Source organism: Tachypleus tridentatus, chromosome 4 (genome assembly GCF_004210375.1).
Source record: "Tachypleus tridentatus isolate NWPU-2018 chromosome 4, ASM421037v1, whole genome shotgun sequence".
Taxonomy (NCBI): Eukaryota; Metazoa; Arthropoda; class Merostomata; order Xiphosura; family Limulidae; genus Tachypleus; species Tachypleus tridentatus.
This window is the reverse complement of record NC_134828.1, coordinates 44,397,672-44,417,732: the sequence shown is the minus strand read 5'-3', so window position 1 is coordinate 44,417,732 and position 20,061 is coordinate 44,397,672. Positions and strand designations below refer to the sequence as shown.

The window sequence follows — 20,061 nt, the reverse complement described above, 5'->3', positions numbered from 1 at the left end:
AGCATAGTTTTTATAGCCTTTAGACCCATGGCAACAGTTAACTTACTTTGTAAGTAAGTTATTTAACTCTCATGAAAGCTCTTTACAAAAATGAAACTATAGAATGAATTGATGAAACATTCTAAAATGGATGGCAACTGCTCGTTGTGGAAGCACAAGTGTTGAGAACGACATTTTGAAACTCTTCCACGTTTTGTCTTCAGGTCAGTATGTGTGTAGGTGTTGTCATTCTTTTGTAGTGTCCTGGTGGATTTTGGAGAGTGTGTTATGATTGGTTAGATTATCACTGTTTCTCTATCTCTCTCTCTGTTTAATCTTTGTCTGTTTGAATGTCCCATGCTCCTTCTTCTTTGCCCCTCCCTTTTTCTACTCCCAACAATCCCTTCCTTATGCCCATTCCTCTCAACCTTTCTGTTACTGGTGATGGGATGTCTTTCCACAGGCAGGTGGGGATCCAGTTACAACTATTTCTTTGGCCCTTTGGGAACCATTGACAATGGATCTATGTATGTTACAGGTTCTGTCAGAGGGTCTGTGCATTCAGTTACAGTCCCCTAGTCCCCTGCTCTCTTTCTTGGCTTCTTTTTTTTTCTCCTTGAGATTGTTTTGTTCAGTCAGCTATCATAGTCAGCTCTTGATATTTTTCGTAAGGGTATTATAGAACATGTACCACCTGTTTTTCGTGATTTTCACTCCTGTCTGTTTGTGATCTCCAAAAAAGTGGGAGAGTAGAGACCTATTATCGATCTATCCAGGCTGAATGCCTTTCTGGACATGCTCCCAATTCATTAGGAATTCACTACTTGGAAGTCAAGATATTATCTTCAATTCATCAGTGTGGAGGACGTGTTCAACTTCTTTGCTCTACTGCTTATTTTTGCTTTGACTCCTTGTGATCTTTGTTTGGTCATCTTTGCCTTTGCATGTTATCTTCATTTCATGGGTCTATGGATTCATCATTACATGGATGAGTGTCTCCTGCTTGCCTCTTCCTAAGTGCAATCTGCCAATTGCACCCACTTTTTTCTTTGGGAGTCTGCTTGGATGGGATTTCTCATCAAGGTGAAGAAGTCCTTTCTCACTCTCACTGAGTACCTCATTCATTTGTGTGTTCTCTTCAGTTTCCATCTTTGTTAGGTCCAGCCTTCTCCACTTGGCTCTTGGATATGGAAGGATCAGTCACTTAGACTCTGTTTTTACCTTCTTTTCCTACTCGAGAGGTTCTTTCTCTTTTGGTAAGTGGGCTTTCCTTAGGTCGGTCATACATGAGTTTGTCTTAGTGGATGCTTCTTAACCAATGGAACTTCTCCCATGATCCATTGGATCATTTTTTTACCCTTCCCTCAGAGATCAAGGTCAGTTTTGTTTGGTGTCTCAACAGGGCTCTTATTATGGTGGGAATTCATCTCCACCTGGTCTAGACTTACATCTGTCCACAGATGATGCTTTGGTGAGTTCAGAGGCTTGCTTTTACTCTCACAAGGTTTTGGATCAGTGGTCCCTCAAGGAATCTACTTATCATATCAACCACTTCTAGGTATTGGTGGTTCATTAGACTCTCCCACTCGTTTCCTATCATTGTTACGAAAGTAGGTGGGTTACAGTTCATTCAATAAATTTAAGTGTCCTTGGTCATATCTCCAAACAAGGGTTCACCAAGTCCAGGACCCTATTTTTTCTCATACTGTATATCTGTATTCTTACCCTTTGATCAGACTCCTCTTCAAAGTTTTTTCTCTTATACAGACCATTATGTTGCTAGTTGCTCCATGTTGTTCTGCTCAGTGATGTTTTCTTCTACTTTGGCCCTTACTGGAGCAGCAGTTTCTTCCCTTACTTTCATCTGGATCTCTAATCCAGCAACCTCAGTTAGGTGTGTTTCATCCAGGTATTGTTAAACTTCATATTCCTGCATAGCTTTTGTCTGCTCCATTGCCTCCTCTCAAAGACTCACTATCTGTGTAGCTTTTTTGCTTTCTCAATTCACATCCTTTCTCATTATCCATGTATCAGTATCACTGGTCTACTCATTAGTTGCTAGTGGTCCATTTGTCAGGGATTCCATCCTTCAGTTTCTCACATGTTCAGGTTTTTTTATCTGGTTGTTTGATCAACATCTGTCTATGCCCAGTATTTCCAGTTATTGTGCTGCTCTCTCCCACACTTTTCATTTCTCCAGTTTTTGTAGATCTTTCTCTTCCTCTCTTACTTCTATTCTTTTCCATTTCTTTCAAATAATTCTTCCATTCTGTCCATTTTGACTTCCAAATTGGGATCTTAGTGTTGTTTTTCATGCTCTTGCCTGTTCTTCTTTCAAACTTGTTGCTACAAATTCTTTGTCCCACCATTCTCTTAAGACCTGTTTCCTCCTCCTCCTTACTAGTGATTGTTGTTGTGATATGTCTGCTAGTAATGTTTTTTGCATCCTTTATTATGCTTCTTACATTCACTATTAGCTCAAACATTCCCCATTTATACTCCCCTTGTTTCTTCTAATTATCTTTGTCCTTTCCATTCCTTTTGTTATTATATGTCTTCAAATGAATCCTTTTAGAGTTTCTGTTGCCTTTTTACACACTGAAATCCCTCTATTTCTTATGTTCATTTTCCTCATACCCATACTGGATAGGTTTGTCAACTCACATGTCTAGGTTATTCTGACTTTTCAATAGAACATAGTTTGCTTTTAATATACACCATGTTACTTGGATCCACAGTCCCTTGGAAAATATTGCAGAAGTGAGAATGTGGACAGCTCCCAATATATTTTTCACACATTATTTGCACAATATCTCTATCTTTTTCAGTTTGGTATTATCTTTTGCCTGTGCTAATTCTCCACATCTCTGTTTTCCTCTAACTGGGATAAGTTGAGATTTTGGTTTCACAAAAGCATTCTTTTTTAGTATTTCAGAAACTTGTTTTCCTTTGCATTTGTGAATTGCACCTGCTGGCAGATGTTGCCTGATATGTCACGCTGAATTAATTTTATAGTAGTACTATATACTCTCTTCTAATGCTCACTGTGTAGATTTGGTGTTTCTGTTCACTAGAGGCTTCTTCATTGTTGTATCTATGTATATATACTGAGAACCATCACTTACAGAGCTCATGAATGAAGCAGATAGGGATTTTTGACCATCCTTACTACTCATGATTCTTACAATCAGGTATTTCTACTTTTCAAAATAGGGAAATGCAGACATGAATTGCAGGGTCTTTAGTGGGTTGTTCCTTTGAACCCACCCAGCATATCTTCTCCTCTCTTTCTTTTTTTGAGCGTGGGAGTCCTTGCCACTTCTGGGTGCCAATCACTGGAGTAGTGGAGTGTACAGGTTTCCTGTTGAGTTAATTTTGTACAGTAACAAAATATTTTAGTCATATGTCCTCACTCAATGAGAAGAGGCTGTCATCGTTATGTTGCTTTATTATACCCACGTTATGGCAGTATGTCTTTTATGCAAAGCACTTTCACTTTAAGAGTTCTGCCAGATGGACTGCACATGATATAATCCAGTGTTTACCAAGGGGCTCTCCTTCAGATGATTTTGACTAAGTGGACTTGACTAGACTATCTTGTTTTAAATCCAAGGCACTTCTCATGGATGTGTTTGCCCAAATGGATTGAACACATTGATTTACAAATTTATGAAAGGTGCTTTTGTGCTGTTGTTTTTCTAGGACTTCACTTAACATAATATATCCCAAGGTGCTTTCCTTTGATGTTTTCTGTGTGGGTGTACAGTACTTTACCTATAGATTTCTGTAGCTCTAGCCACATTTTCTCTTCATTTCTGCCTTAAGTGTCTTATCTTCTTTGAGTGAAGAGCATACTTATTGCACAAGTTGTGCTATACCCTACAGGTGTGCCTCATATTTTAATAGTAGTGTACCTCCTTTTTTGTTTCATAGCTATTGCTCTTTGCTCTATTATTTGTTGTTGTGCTTTCACTGGCCTCCTACATCTTTTCAATGTGAGATTCTAGCTGTAGGGGAATGGAGATAGTACCATTTCAGAAATTAATATTTTCTAACACTTAAAATATATATTTGATAGGTACTTGCCTCTACTCACCCACTTCCTACCCTTTTTACCCATTGATTTACCAGTGTTTTCATGTTTGTATATTAAGAGTTCTCAAAATTGAGGATTGTACTGCATTGGTATAGGGAACTACTTAGATGGTGTAGTTGGATTGGTAGAGGATGGTCACATGATAGGCACATGTTGCTGCAATGATACAAAAAATAGAGTATAAAAGACAAGTGCACTGTTCATAAGATTTACCAATGCTTAGAGAGCAAACGAAGGTCAAGATAGCTATGGGTGGTAGGAGGTAAGTACCTATTGGAAATACATTTTCATTGTTAGAAATTAGGTTATGGAAAGGTAGGAGGGAGAATAAGGTAATTTGGACATGTCATCCATAGAAAAGCAACTTTTGCAATGAAAACTATAATTCAGGAATTTGTGAAGATACACAGCTATCAAATACAGCATGATTGGAGAAGGGGTAAAATTCTACTGGTATTCACTGATACTGAGTACTGGAGCTTATTTCTTAAGGCAACACTAGTACTAGGACATAGTTGCTTTGCTATGTTTTATGTTTGCACCTAGATTTTTTTTGGAAAAGAAAAAAACAAAACAGGTTCCCTTCACACATCTTGAGTAGCTTTACCTTTTTTTTTTTTTTGAGAATTTCACTCCTAGACTGGAGACATGAGACTAGAATTGTGTCAGTGTAACATACTCAACAGTATATTAAAACTTGCATTATCAAAGTGTCAAATTCAGGGATATCTCACAAAATATGAGAATGAAAAAAATGGATAGATTATTTTATACTTTGTCTTTTTATAAGAGAAAACATCCAAAAATAACCTGAAAAGTATTAGAACAACAAAAACATTTTGATCTGCATAGAACTGTTAAATTGTAAAGTCATGTTTTGAGAAGCTCATAATTACTGCTTATATCAATCCCAAAAGCAACATTGTGCAATTGTTTTAGTAACATCATATTGTGTCTGTGACAGTGTAAAAATGACTTTCATACTGAAATTACATTAAAATATAAATGAAACAAAACATAATTGTTGTGGCTAACAAAATTATGTATATTTTAAAGGACACTTTTTGTGCTATATTTGATTGTATTTGTACTTAAACTATTGGAAGGGAGATATTTATATTAAAAATATATTCAACTTTATGCAATATTCTTGTTCTTACCATATCAGGTGCTGTCCATAGTAAAAGAAGTTTCAGTAAGAAATTCTGTTTCCAAAAGGCTTTTGGATTTTCTTGGCCAGGATGCTAAACGCCAGTTAGCTGCAGAAATAATTAAAAAATCTGAGGTGGTAAGTCTAATATCATTAATTTTTCTATTCAAAGCAAGCTGCTACCTTATTATAGCAGGTGTAGAAGTGATGATAATGGAATCAGAAAAACTTCATGTAATAACAGTAAATAATTGGATTACTCACAAATACTGAAATTAAAAAAACAACAACAGATGGGTGAGCAAGTAGATGAAGCTACTGTTTTGAAGAGATGATTAATTTGAGTTTTAGGTTTATCAGATAATGAAAAAGTTAAATTGTATAGGCTTTAATCATAGTTTGCTTCTCATTTGCATATAGCTTGGCATTACTATGTGATTAGAGAGCTTGACTTGCAGTCTGAAGGTAACAGATTCAAATCCCTTTCCCACCAAACATGCTTGTCTTTTCAGCTTTATAATGCCATAGTCAATCCTATTACTTATTTGAAAAAAGAGTAGCTCTTGACTTGAAAGTGAGATGTGATGATTAGCTGCCATATTTTTATCTTTCACTTCTAAATTAGGAACAGCTGGTGCAGGTAGCCCTCATGTAGCTTTGTGTGAAATAAAAAACAAAACAAACCATGTATATATTTATCTGTGATGGGAAAAGTGGACACAAACTTCAAGTTTAATATTTTAAGTGATTTTCTAAAATTACTTATACTCTGCACAATAATCTTAACTTTTTTGTAATTTTATCAAAATATATGTAATTTATTTTAGAAGTGAAATCTACAGTTTAAAACTGGTGCACTTACCTCTGAAATACTTATTCTTTACTTGTTAAGTTGTTCTCATGCTGTTACCAACTGTGTTACTGATAGTTCTGACAGCTCTTGATCCAGTGCCTAGCAACTATCATCTTTCCCACAATTTTCCACTCTCCCACTTTTCACCTGACTTACTGTGCATTTGTCAGGAGACTACATAAGCTCTGCTTTTATGATATCTGGCCAAATCATGTTTTTCTACCCTCTTTAGTGTCATAGAAATTTCTAAAGTTGCTTGGCTATTTAGTTTCAATGTTGTAATGTGTCAGTACATGGCCAAAAGTCGTTAAGATTGCTTGGTTTTGGTTGTTTTGTTTCTTTGTTTTTAATATTAGGTGATGTCTCTTCTGTCTGCAAGGATATTAAAGAAATATGTATAGTTTCTGAATTAAAAGGATTGGTATTGTGATACCTTTTGTTGGCAGATTTTGACTGAATGCAACAGCTAGTTAGTACTGTGAGAGAACAATGATCATGAGATTACACTGTTGTTTGTTCAAAGAGAGAGTATATCTGTTAACTTTAATTGTGCTTTCTTGATCTGGTTTTACTAGCATATTGTTAAGTGAAGACATACTTTGAAATCATTGTGTTTAATTTGAAATAAATCTATCTTAATAGAGAGAGATGTGGGACTAAGCATAACATTAGTAGAAGCAACTGTTCTTTCATGTGCTCAAGAACATACATTGTGATTTCTTTATGCCTGTGTTTTTTATTTTAAAATCTAGAATCTGATATTCTTGGGGGTTTACTTGTCTGATACTTTTCAGGAAATTGGTTGTTACCTGAAAATACCACACTTTCTCACCATAATTCAGATTTTTATGTTGGCAGTCATGCTATTAACTTCGTTCAGTATGAATTCTGATGCTGAATTAACTATTGCTGTGTGTGTTTCTATCAGTATCGGACATTTTATACCTTCTCTGAATGACTTATTCATGTAGTCTTCCTCTAGCATGCAAGGAGATTTTATGTTTGCATTCTCTGTCCATATTCATCATCATACTCAGATTCTTGATTCTTAATTGTTTTCTGGTGTCCTTGCCTGGGTTTTATATTTATTTGGGGGCTCACCTAGAATTATTGGTTGATGTGTCAGACCCTTGGATTTGATTGATATTTCATTCTGGTCTTTTTATCTTCCTTCCTGTTCAGTCACTCTCAAATCCTGGATAAAAAAGTCTTAAATCTACTGTAGAAAAAAGTAGATAATTTATCTCACTTCTCCAGGTTTTTATTATTTTCTCTTTGTGATTCAAAGAACATCTGAAATTTGAAGACTTGTCTGAGTTTGTCCTTTCTTAGAGACCCCTCATTTTTCAATTGGAATACATGAGAGTTTTACTAAGATTCTGTAATAATTTGGTGGTTATAAAAAAAACAAAACAACTTGTCCATATTCATTCGTCATCCAGTCATTTGTCTCAGCCATTAAATGGTACTTTTATCAGTCCATTACTTCCTCTTTGCCTTGGCTGTGGTTTCCTACATTTTCCATCAAATAATCTAGTTTTACTGAGAAGAATGCCTTTATTCTAGATGTTCTTAGGTTCTTTATTTATATGAGACTTGTCTGCTTTACTTGTTTTTATATGAATATTTTTGGTTTTGGATTCTGCTCTTAACTCTGCCTGACCACATACACTACATGACCAAAAGTATGTGGACACCCCTTCTAATTAGTGGGTTTGCCTATTTCAGCTACACCAATTACTAACAGGTGTATAAAACTAAGCATACAGCCATGTAATCTCCATAGACAAATACTGGCAGGAGAATGGGTTGTACAGAAGAGTTCAGTGACTTTCAATGTGGCATTGTTATAGGATGCCACCTTTCCAACAAGTCAGTTTATCAAATTTCTGCCCTACTAGAGCTGACCCGGTTAACTGTAAATGCTGTTATCGTGAAGTGGAAATGTTTAGGAGCAATGACAGCTCAGCTATGAAGCCATAGGCCATACAAGCTCACAGCACAGGACTGCTGAGTGCTGAAGCATGTAAAACTCATCTGTCCACAGTTGCAACACTCTCTATCAAGTTCCAAATTGTCTCTGGAAGCAATGTCATCACAAGAATTGTTTATCGGGAGATTCATAAAATGGGTTTCCATGGCTGAGCAGCCCCACATAAACCTAAGATCACCATGAGAAATGCCAAGTGTCAGCTGGTGGACACCACCATTGAACTCGGGAGAGATGAATCATGCTTCACTATCTGGCAGTCTGACAGACGAATCTGGGTTTGGTGGATGCCAGGAAAATGCTATATGCCTGAATGCATAGTGTCAACTATAAAGTTTTGTGAAGGAGGAATAATGGTTTAGGACTGTTTTTCATGGTTTGGGCTAGGCTTTTTAGTTCCAGTGAAGGGAAGTCTTAATTATACAGTATATAATGACATTCTAGAGAATTGTGTGCTTCCAACTTTGTGGCAACAGTTTGGGGAAAGCCCTTTTTTGTTTCAGCATGAAGGTGTCCCCGTGCACAAAACCAGATCCATAAAGACATGGTTTGTTGAGGTTGGTAGAACTTGACTGGCCTACACATATTTCTGACCTCAACCTCATCGAACACATTTGGGATGAATTGGAGCACTGACTGCAAGTCAGGCCTTCTTGCCTGACTTCGCTAATGCTCTTGGGGCTAAATAGGAACGAATCCTTGCAGCCATGTTCCAAGATATAGTGAAAAGCCATCCCAGAAGACTGTAGGCTGTTATAGCAGCAAAGGGGGGGACCAACTCCATATTAATGCCCATGGTTTTATACTGAGATGTTCAGCAAGCATATATGGGTATGATGGTTGGGTGTCCACATACTTCTGGCCATGTATTGTACATAGTATTTTAGGTTTTTGCTTCTTGTGATGTGTATATTTTTGTATAATCTTAACTATTCCTGGTTTTCACCTCCTTTTCAGAGTATTCTGGCTGTTAGTATTTCAAGATAAATAGTTAATTTGAATTTTAAATTTTAAGGATTAAATTAATATTATACATGTGCTCAGATCTAAAATACATTCTTGCCTCCCTACACCCAGGTGCTTCATGGTTTTTCTTTGTGACTGAAACAGTGAATTGTGAATGTTAGTGGAAAAGCAGAGGTTATTTAAGTTCTTCTCATGCTTACACAATGAGTCATGGAAAGTGGGAAAATTCTGTGTACTGCTACAAGAACTTTAAAAACTCTGAGCCTCCTATTTGTTGAAAGCACAAGAGTAACTCAACAAGGAAAGGATAAAAGTATTTCAAAATTTCATTTTAGTCTTCAAAATTTAAAAATAGCATTGATTTTCACAAATTGAGGGTAAAATTTGGAAGTGTTAATTTAATACTGTTGTCTTTATTATGTTAACTGTGATTTTTCTTTCATCTATCTGTATTTGTTTCAGAAAGTTGTAATTGAAGGCTGGGCAACTGGATTAGATAACTTAGTGTATCAAGTTACATTAACCTTTTTTAGTTTTTATGATATTTTTGGACTTTTCTTCTTTTTGAATATATTCAAGTGTAATAAGGAAAACTTGTTAGTAATTGCTTAGTGTGAGTTTGTAAGTTGTAGTAGTAGTGAGCTTGAAGGGCAGTTTTTTCTACACATCAATGCTGTAATGATTTATTGCAAATTCTATTAATTTAACTGTTTATACTTTTAGATATTTCAAACATCAGATTCTCCTATGTTGTCAACTTTTAAAAACTGTATTAAAGATTTTGACTACAGTGAATAGAAGTAAAATTGTGACATAGAAACTGCTGCAGTTGTTACATTGAAAGTATAATGTGGCATTTTGATATAAAATTGTTATTTAAATAACCATAAAGTATATTTTTATACTTAGTATAATAAATTGTATCTAATATTCTTATCTGTAAAGTGAGTAATTAGAATTGAAAGATCAAAAAGAAGTTCCAGTTGTTTTTTTGTGATTAACAGAAAGGTGCATCTGTTAGTCCACAATCGTGACTTATTGATATTAAAGTCACAAGTTTATTATAGTGCATGCAAAAGCAAAATTATTATACCTAAGTGATAATATTACTCTGGGTTCTACTTTGACCTTGCTTGACCACATCTGTGTTGTTCCAGGTTTTTACCTTCATGCTTTGTAATCTAATAAAATCAGTTTAAACGTTAGATTACAAGGTAGTTTTTTAGTGTAATTGCCTTGGGCATTGTGTGGAGTACAGAAAGGAAAATATTATAAATGAGTAAGCTTATGCAATTAAATATTTGGTTAAATTAAACCTTTTTATAACAAATTAGAATTTTCCAGTTAAGTTAATTATTATATTGCTTCTTTATTACAAGCCTATCTATTAAGAACTGTGTGCAATAAAACGTTTTTATGCTAATATAGGTTGTACCCCTTCTTCACAGTAACTACCATGAGGTAAAATATGCAGTGGGAATGATCATGAAACACTGCAAGTAAGAGTTTTGTAATTTTTTTTTTTTTTTTTTTTCATTATGATTTTCATAGTAAGATCTCATTTAGCAATGACATGATTATTGGTTAATCATTACAAAATATTCTTTGATATTTTACCAGATGTCACAGTAATTAAAACATTAAACTGAATAATATTTATTCAATGTTACCATTGGTAATTGAAAGATTCAGTAGTAACTTCTTTGTAAATTTCTGAAGGAATGATCAAAATGAATATTTTTTTTGTTTTGTTTTAGCTGTTACTAAGTTTTTAACTTAGTAGCACACCAAATCATGCATGATGAATAATTATTTACTTATGATTTTTCTCAACCCATCTTGAGAGTCGTATTATATATACGACTCCTGAACATTTAGAGAGAAAAAAATTCTTTAAGCTTATAATTTTGACATTTAAATATGACAGTTATATATTGTTGAATAATGCATGAAGTTAAATTATTTTACTGATTATTTTACATTTTTGGTGGATGTGAATATTTGAAATTCTGTGTTTAAGTTCAAGTGAAGAAGAGTATTTGATAAAATTTAAACTGTATTGTAGGTGCTGCAGAGTTATTCGGGCTGGCTGAGATACAGTTCATATTCATATTTCAAATCTACCATGTACATACACATCAGTTGTACAATTTCAACCTACAGATGCATCTTGTATGTTTATGTACTATAGTTATTCAGCTCTAATGTTTACAAAATGGATTATTTTTCCTTGTATGTTTTTGCAATTTTCTTTCTGTACGTGATGTTTTTGTATAATACTGTATTCACTAAAAAGCCACTAAAATATTCCTCTGTGATAAAATATCATCAACTATGGATATTAGCAAGTAAGACAGGCTAGGCCTGCAATGATAAACTAGCAGGATAACATAATTCAGTACTTTAAAGTACTGATGCAGGTAGTTTCTTTGTATGCTTAAACAAATGAATTTTTTCGTTTTTATCAAAATACAACAGTAAGTAGACATGTCTGTTTATGTGCATGTGTTCATTGGCTGTATATGTACATGTAAAATAAATAAACAGTGGCTTTTTAATTTTCATTGAAATTTATTCAGCTGTACCTGTAAAGTTTATTGTATTCAAACAAAATGTACATAAAAATAATACCCTCTTATTAAAAGAAAGCAAATCATAACTATTAGATATAAATTCATGTTGATAAAAAATACTATTCTCAAAATATCATTATATGACACCTGATAGAGGTAATGGTGTGCTTTCATTTTGAAAAGTGTAGTCATTTGTCACTGATACATTTTTTAGTTCTACTTGTTTATATGACTTGTATGAGTTTATTTTGGTTATCTAATAACTATTGAAATTAAGAAGTTCATTAGTTAAGTGTAAAGGTGAAAAAATTGAAATAAATTAAGAAGGAATTCTCAATAACTGCAGCATTTGAAATTCTTTTAGGTGGGATTAAAGTAAACTAATCTGAGATCTTAGGTGTGGGCAATTACATCAGTCAAATGAGTTTGTGAGTCTAAAACTGTAAGTAGATCTCAAATCGGTCAAGAGATAAAATAGCTTTGAGCTAAAAATTTGTACTTGAAAAAAACTGACCCATTTAAGGTAATGCTGTGCTCTAGCTAAAAATTTTGAGAACCTCTGAATAGCTGTTTAATTCTTTGTTATGAAATAACAACGTGATTAATTTCTAGTGCCATGTCAGACTGAAAGAAATTCAGTTGATCTAAATGGTTCTTATTACTAACTAACTGACAAAAATACTTAGTCATACAATTTGTATGAAATTAACTTTTCAGTGTAACATAATATGCTACACAATATTATGTGTATTAATTCTACCAGTATTATAAAAATAACTCATGATGTTAGGAAATTCAGTTAAAGAAAAAATAAATTACATTTTGAGTGTTTTCAAAAGATAGAAATTTCTTCATCAGGAGGAATTACAGGAATTCATCAAGACCCCCAATTTTTGAGGGGGGATTTCTATTTTCAAACATTAAGAATCCTGGGATCTTTAGAAAAAGTTGTTTACACCTTGCCTCTGTATTCCTTCTATTTGCAATAGCAAATGTAATGAACAGTGAAACTATAGCTAAAGTTTGTGTTGAAGTGTGTACAAGTAAGTGTGTTCATTACATTTGGACATGTGACAGAAACAAAATGTAACTGTGGCTAAAATTTGTCTCTTAGTGTGTGTGTCTGTCTGTATTTTACTGACATTGATGTTAATGTACTTAAGTTCCATAGGAAGAGAAAGATTAACATAAGAACTGTAACATAACCATGATTAATTAAAAATGTAATGTCATTGTTAGTAATTTTGTATTTGTAAGTTACATCTATTGTATACATAATTATGACTGAAATTTAGATACCACTATACTTGTGTGATATATGGCTGGGATCCTACATGTAAAGCTAATGAAACATGGATACATCAAATGGGAGTACACAATCTTGTGAATAAGGAACACCAACCATTTTATCATGTCCTGGTTGAAGATGGATCAAATCGATATGCAGCCCAAGGTACGTTGAATTAGATAATGATAAAAAAAACAACAAATGCTTTGAATTTTAATTTGTGCACCATAATCTTACATTTACTTTTTTTTGTATATTATGTATATAAACTAAGTGGAATTTTTATTATTAATCTTGGGTTGTGTAAAAGGTTAAACTCAAGGTGCAAGAATATTGTATTCCTCTAAATTACACTTACAAATATGTCTGTAATTTTCTTAGGCTTTGAATAGATGAAATGATATTTTCAAATCTGTAGTAACAGTAATGCAAGCACCTTTATATAGCTACAATCTCTGTGTAATGACTATTTTTACTTAGCAGTGATAAACTTTTGATAAACAAGATTTTATATATATATATAAGAAGTTTCTCTTTGTGTGATTTCCAGTAAGATTATGAATGTACAATGCTAAAATCTTGGCTGTTAATCTGCACATTTGTACTTGGGGAGTGTGAGATATACAAGACTGAGCTTAATGCCAGCATTGCTATTTAGATAGTTTATATAGCAGAGATATTATTTTTTAGAAGCAATATTCTATGGCAAATTTGTTTCCATAAGTGTTTATGAATCATATGTTAAGTAGTTCAATTGTTATGAATTATGAGTTGTTTACAGTAGTGAGGTTATTATATCTTGTTGCTATAACTTTGAGTTTCTTATTGGTTTAACTGAGTATTATGACATTGGAATATTTAGATTTGTGTGGAATGTTCTACATTTTTGTCTGAGTGTAAATGAGTTGTAGAATTATTATTTAATTCTAGTTCTACACTACATGATTATGAGTTTAATGGTAAAGATTGTTTATTGTCAACTTTTAGAGTGAAATTCTCACAGACTGTGTTGTAATAACAGAGTTGTGAAGAATAATTCATTTTGTTAGTTGTGTCCTAAAGTAACTGAACCAGCCTATGTGGACTTTGACAAAAAAATTTATTTTACACTTCTAGATATAATTTTAGTATATAACACTAGCACTTGATGCACTAGCCTTTATACCCCATCAAATTCAGCTACTCATTTAGTATTCCTAGAGCAGCTGCCTTCCTTTGTATTACTCTGTTGCTGTTTGCTTGTAGTTGAAAATTTTCATCAACAAGTCACATATGTCTACTATAAAGAATCTGGCCTAACAAAATGTGATAGTGATTAGTCCACCAGGAGTTACAGTGGTACACGGCTACAGAAGATAGTATAAACCGGGTGCCACGTAAAAGGCTTGTAAAGAAACTTATCTCTCCAGGTGTGGGACGTGTGTTGAATAATTGGATAGAAGAGTATTGGTGGAAGAAATTTCAGGGTTTTTATAAATGTATTTCAGTCAAACTAGATTAATGTTGCAAGTGGTGTACCTCAGGGCCCAGTCTTAGGACCATTGCTCTTTTTGATTTAAGTTCATGATATAGATGAAGAAATGGTCAATAAATTACTTAAATCTGATGATAATATCAAGGTCTTGAGTATTGCTGGCTGCAAAGACGATGCTGCTACTTTACAAAAGGATTTAGATCATTTAGTGAGTTGGTCAAATGCATGTGGGTTATCATAATTTGAATGGGAATAACCTTACAAGTGCCTTGAAAGAAAAGGATCTTGGTGTAATGGTTGACCATTCTTTTAAGTGATTCAAACAGTGTGTTATTACTGGTGGAAGAGCAAACAGGATTTTAGGTTGTATCTACAGAAATATTAGACACAAGTCTAAAGAGATTATAATTTATTGTAAGGTCACTGTTTAGGCTACATTTAGAGTATTGTGTTCAGTCTTGGGCTCCTTACTTTAGAAAAGATATTGAATTGTTGGAAAAGGTTTAGAGGAGGGTTACAAAATGATACCTGGGATGGAAGGTTTGTCATATGAGGAAAGATTAAGATTCTTAAAATTGTTTTCTCTCAAAAAAAGAAGTTAGAGAGGATCTGATTCAAGTAGTTAAGATTGTAAAAGAAATTGATATGTTGATGCATCAACATTTTTCATACTTAACAGCAAGAATTTTAGAATTAGGGGACACAAGCATAGATTTAGGCAAAGTAGAAACCATGTTTAACTGACAATTTTATTTTTCAAATGGGGTCATTGACCTTCAGAATAATTTGCCTTCAGATATTGTGGAGACAATGAATGTAAATGAGTTTAAAAGAAAGCTTGATAGATATATGATTAATAAGGGCTGCCTTTAAATTTTTTTTTAGCTTGGCTTAGAGGATGGGATAGCCGAGATAGACCAATAATCCTTTATTGTCTCTAAACATTGTTATGTTAAACAACAGTGGTAAAGAGACCTTAATACAAATAGCTTTTGTGGTGACAAAAGTATTGGAGAGGCCACAACTACACTATATAATCATTCGACTGACATTGATAAGTGGATAGAAAGAGGCTAGCAGCTTGGGCTTTAAGATGGCAGTTTACAGGAGTTTGTCAAATAACAAAAAGACCTAGAGAAAGAAGAACATCAAAAGAGGAAGAAAGAAAAATATGAGTATGAAACATATGCCTAAAAAGAGAGGGGAGAACCTGGAAATGCAGAAAATAGAGAGTACAAATTGAGATCAAGCTCACCTAACACAAAAACAAAGGATCCATTAATGACAATGGAGTCGAGGCCAGCGAACCTAAACTTTCCAAATTTACTAACAGCAAGTTGGTATGGATACTTTCCTGGAGAAGTATGAAATAGTTACCCAGAGTCCATCCCCTTCGTACTGGAAAATGTCCACAAGTGTATGCAGGCATGACATCAGGAGATGCTATGGACTGTGACAAGTTAAAAGTGGCCTTGCTGAAGTGCTATAAACTTTCTGAGGATAGTTTTCACTTTTTGTTCAGACAAGTCAGATCTCATCCTCTAGAAACTGTATTTCAGTTTGTGGCACATTTACAGTGACATACTTCACAGGATGAACTGACAAGTGTGAAAGTAGATTTGAAGGTCTGACATATGTATTAATATATGAATAGTTTATGATCATGTGCTCCACTGACAAGTCACTGTTCCTAAAGGAGAGAGCACCAAAAGATATGGACAAAATAACCAAGTTGTTAGAAAACTATATGGAAGTCCATGGAAGTAATATAATTAGCAAGTCCAAGGATAACCAGTCAAAGTTGAAACTAGAGGTGGCTGACCAGAAGCAGGATACCATCAAAGGTAACTAGAAGTCAACAGACAAAAGGAACAAGAGTTGCTATGTTTGTTGTAAAATGGGATGCATTGTGAGTGAGTACAAGTCTTTCATCAACAAGGTAGCAGCATAAATCTAAATATAATGCAGCTGGAGGTGCTCACAAGGATAGTCCAAGCAAGAAACAATAAAAGAATGAATTTCACTATGAGTGCTGCTGCCAGAAAAAATGGAAAGAAGACAACTTGTCAGATTCACCACAAGAAAGAAATGCTATCACAATGATTAAACAGTGCATGGTTGTTGACTAGCTCAAGTTAGCAAACAGGTGAACATCACCAGTAATGATCAGAGCATATCACAAATCTAGAGAGGTGCCAACAAACCACAATATACCAGTTGGTGAATGTTATATCAGGAACGAAGTGAAACCTTTAATGGATGCAGCAGTGAGATCCAGTCAGGTGCCACTGAGTGAGATGCTTCTCATAGAAGAGCTGTTCGACAGAATAGCTGTGGACTTGAATTAACCAGTAGCATGTGTACCTGACAAGGACAACTGTTACAGCTGACAGTACTTGACTATGCAGTATGCTATCCAGATAGCATTACCAAAGATATAGACAGTGAGGATGACAAAGCCTTCCTGGAAGTGTTCTGCAGAATAGTCTTTCCAAAAGAGTTTTGAGTGATATAAGGTTCCAGTTTACCTCAGAATTGATACAAGAAATGTGCAGACTCATCAGTAATAGGCAGCTCTTTACCTCCTTGTACAACCCCTGATTTAAAAGATTTTGTGAAAGAGTCAGTGGAGTCTTAAAGCTCATATTGAAAAGGATGTGCCAAGAGAGACCACATGCCTGATACAGATACCTGCAGGCAGTATTATTTGCTTATCAAGAAGTTCTAGAAGCGAGTAAAGGATTTTCACCCTTTGAATTACTGTATGAAATAACAGTGTGAAGACTGTAGATAAGAGATGAAGTGTTACAAGTAACAAACCCATAGCAGTACATGTTAGGTCTCAGAAATCAACTGGAGAAGACCTATCAATTTGCTTGAGAAAGTTTGTATACAGCTCAAGGCATCAGAAGTACTTTTATGATAAGAAGACCAAGGAATGACATTTTTAGATCAGCCAGAAGGTCTTAGTTCTACTATCCACAGACAACAACAAACTTGCCCTACAAAAAGTGGTCAACTATAAGGTAAAACTGGAAAGGAAGATCTAGATCTCCCATGCCAATCTGTTGAAGAGATATTTCAAAAGGGAAAAAGACCTAATTGATGCAGCCTTTAAGGCACAGATGGGCATTGCAGGGTGTAGCTGTCATAGATGCAGAACCTGAAGATAATAATTTTCTTGTATAAGATTAAGACCTACTAGATTTAAGACTGCTTGATGAAGATGAGGCATTGTAAGTATCAGTGAAGAACTGACTGGCAAGCAGAAGAAAGAACTACAAGATCTGATGAAACTTTGTGAAATGGATGGCAACTGCCTGTTGTGGAGACGCAAGTGTAGAGGACAATGTTTCGAAAGTCTTCTGTCTTTCGTCTTCAAGTCAGTGTGTGTAAGGTGTTGTAGGTCTTTTATAGTGTCCTGGTGTGTTATGGAGAGCATGTTGTGATTGGTTGGATTATCACTGTTTCTGATTTGAGGAGAGATTTCCTGTAGATTCAACCAATTGTAGCCACAGGTTACTCATCTCTAACCTGGAATCTCCATTTAGTGAAGGTTTAATAGTGTTAATATAAAATGATTCTTTGATTTTTCTTGTCTTCCATAATTTGTGTGTGTCAATGATTCTAGTTTTCTCCCATTATGTCCTTTGAAATGGCATGCTCTGCAATAGCTGATTTTTGTGTTTTCATGAGTTTTATACTGTCTTTATGTTCTTTTACTCTTATTGTGAGTTTTCTTCCCATTTCTCAAATGTATCTATTGTTGCAGGAACATGGAACTTCATGGATGACGTTTTTGAGATTATCTTTGGTAGTTTGCTGTTTGTTTTTTACCAGAATGAACCTTAAGGTATTGTAGGATATTCACTGGACTTCTATGTTGAATTTCTTTGCTATGCATTTGAGTTTTTCACAGAAATATTGCAGGTATGGTAGGTAAATTGTGGTAGTGGTGGTGACTTTCTGATCTTTTCTTTCTGTTGTGGTCTTCTTCAAGGAGTTTTTGATAAAGGAGGAGGTGTGACCATTTTGTTTAAAACTCTCTATGCAAATGTCTTCTGCTCTTTTGTTTAAACATTGGATTGTACCACGTTTTATCGAGGTTGGATGATAGGACTGGAAGTTTAGGTATCTGTTTGTGTGGGTGGGTTTTCTGTATACAGTTGTGGTGATTTGTCTTGCTTGTTTGTTGATGAGTATATCAAGAAACAGTAGACTGTTTTGTTTCTCTATTTCTACTATGCAAGTTTGCAGATGTCTTCACAAATAGACCATACAAGACAGACCTTGTGCAACACAGGATTGAGACCATGATCAGGAACTAGTCAAGGTGAAGCTTTACCAGATGCCCTATGCAATGAGAGACCTGATCATACAGGAATCATTGAATCTTCAAATTCAGTCTACTGTTCACTAATTTTAATCATTAAGAAGAGGAATGGCTCAAACAGCTTCTGCATATATTTTGGGAAGCTGAACCTAGTGACAAAGTTTGACTTTGAATCTATAGGCAATCCAGAGGCTATCCAAGTGAAAGTAGATGGTACCAAGTTCTTTACAAAGACAAATCTCAATAAAGATTATTGACAGATCTCAGTGGACAGCTTCTAAAAAGAAGACAACCTTGGTGACACCATTGGATGCTACCAGTTCAAGAGGATGCCATATGGGTTAGTCAACTTAGCACTGACATTCAACCACATGATAAGGAAGCTATTGCATAAAACCACCAACATCAAGCATTATGAGGATGACATTCTGATCCAAACAGATAGATAGAAAGACCACATAAAGAAACTTGGAGAGCTTTTCAGGTGAATGAGAGTAGCAGATCTGACCATCCAATCATCTAAGTGCTGCATTAGTTAATCCTTTGCTGCACTTTGTTGGACATAAGGTGGGTGACTGACAGATAGCCCTGAAAGAGGAGAAGCTAACACAGATAGAGGTTGCACCAACTCTGGTAACAAAGTCAGATCCTTTGTGGGGTTTGCTGGATATCATACAAAGCTCACCCCTAACCACACTGAAGTTGTTGCACCACTGACTGACATGACCAAGAAAGGCCAACCCAAAAAAGTGAAGTTGAAACAAACTCAGTAGATGGCATTTCAGAAGTTGAAGAACATTTTAGGAATTTAAATAATCCTTACAGTGTAAGACTTAACAAACCTTCCATTGTTACAGCCAATGCAATGTTGGAATTGAAGAAGTACTTCTGCAAGAACATGAAGACAAACTGTTTCCATTGATGTACCTTAGTAAAAAAGCTGTTGAGTATTGAGAACAACTAATCTATGATTGAATGACAATGTCTGGCCATCATATTTGCTATCCAGAACTACCTCTAAGAAAAGAAGTTACTTCTAACAAACTATTAGATTTTTATTCTTGATGATAAGAAACCCACTTGAAATGAAAATGTATCTCAGAATAGTTATTATGGATATTAACACTTTTTTATTGATAAGGAGAGAACAATATTTCAACCTTCCTAGGTTAACCTGACAAAGATGACTTAGGAAGGTCGAAACTTTGTTTTCTCCTTATCAATAAAAGTGTTAATACCCATAACAGCTGTTATGAGATACATCATATCTTTAAATACATCCAGAGGTCTGAAATCAACAAAGCAAGAATCATTAGGTGGGCATCATACTTTAAAATACCAGTTTCACATCAGAGCTAT

At 34.6% G+C, this 20,061-nt stretch overlaps 1 protein-coding gene across 6 annotated transcripts in view; it reads left to right on the top strand.

The window, feature by feature from the left end:
• LOC143248996 (F-box only protein 21-like) overlaps window positions 1-20,061 on the top strand; it is a 76,318-nt gene that overhangs the window by 46,388 nt on the left and 9,869 nt on the right. For 5 of the 6 annotated variants that reach the window (XM_076498101.1, XM_076498104.1, XM_076498105.1 and 2 more), the window contains exons 9-11: window positions 5,244-5,363; window positions 10,463-10,533; window positions 12,903-13,060. In XM_076498101.1, the coding sequence (XP_076354216.1) occupies window positions 5,244-5,363; window positions 10,463-10,533; window positions 12,903-13,060 (349 nt within the window). Of the gene's footprint in view, window positions 1-5,243; window positions 5,364-10,462; window positions 10,534-11,099; window positions 11,207-12,902; window positions 13,061-20,061 lie in introns of those variants that run through there. The other variant, XR_013027330.1, reaches the window with a different exon arrangement.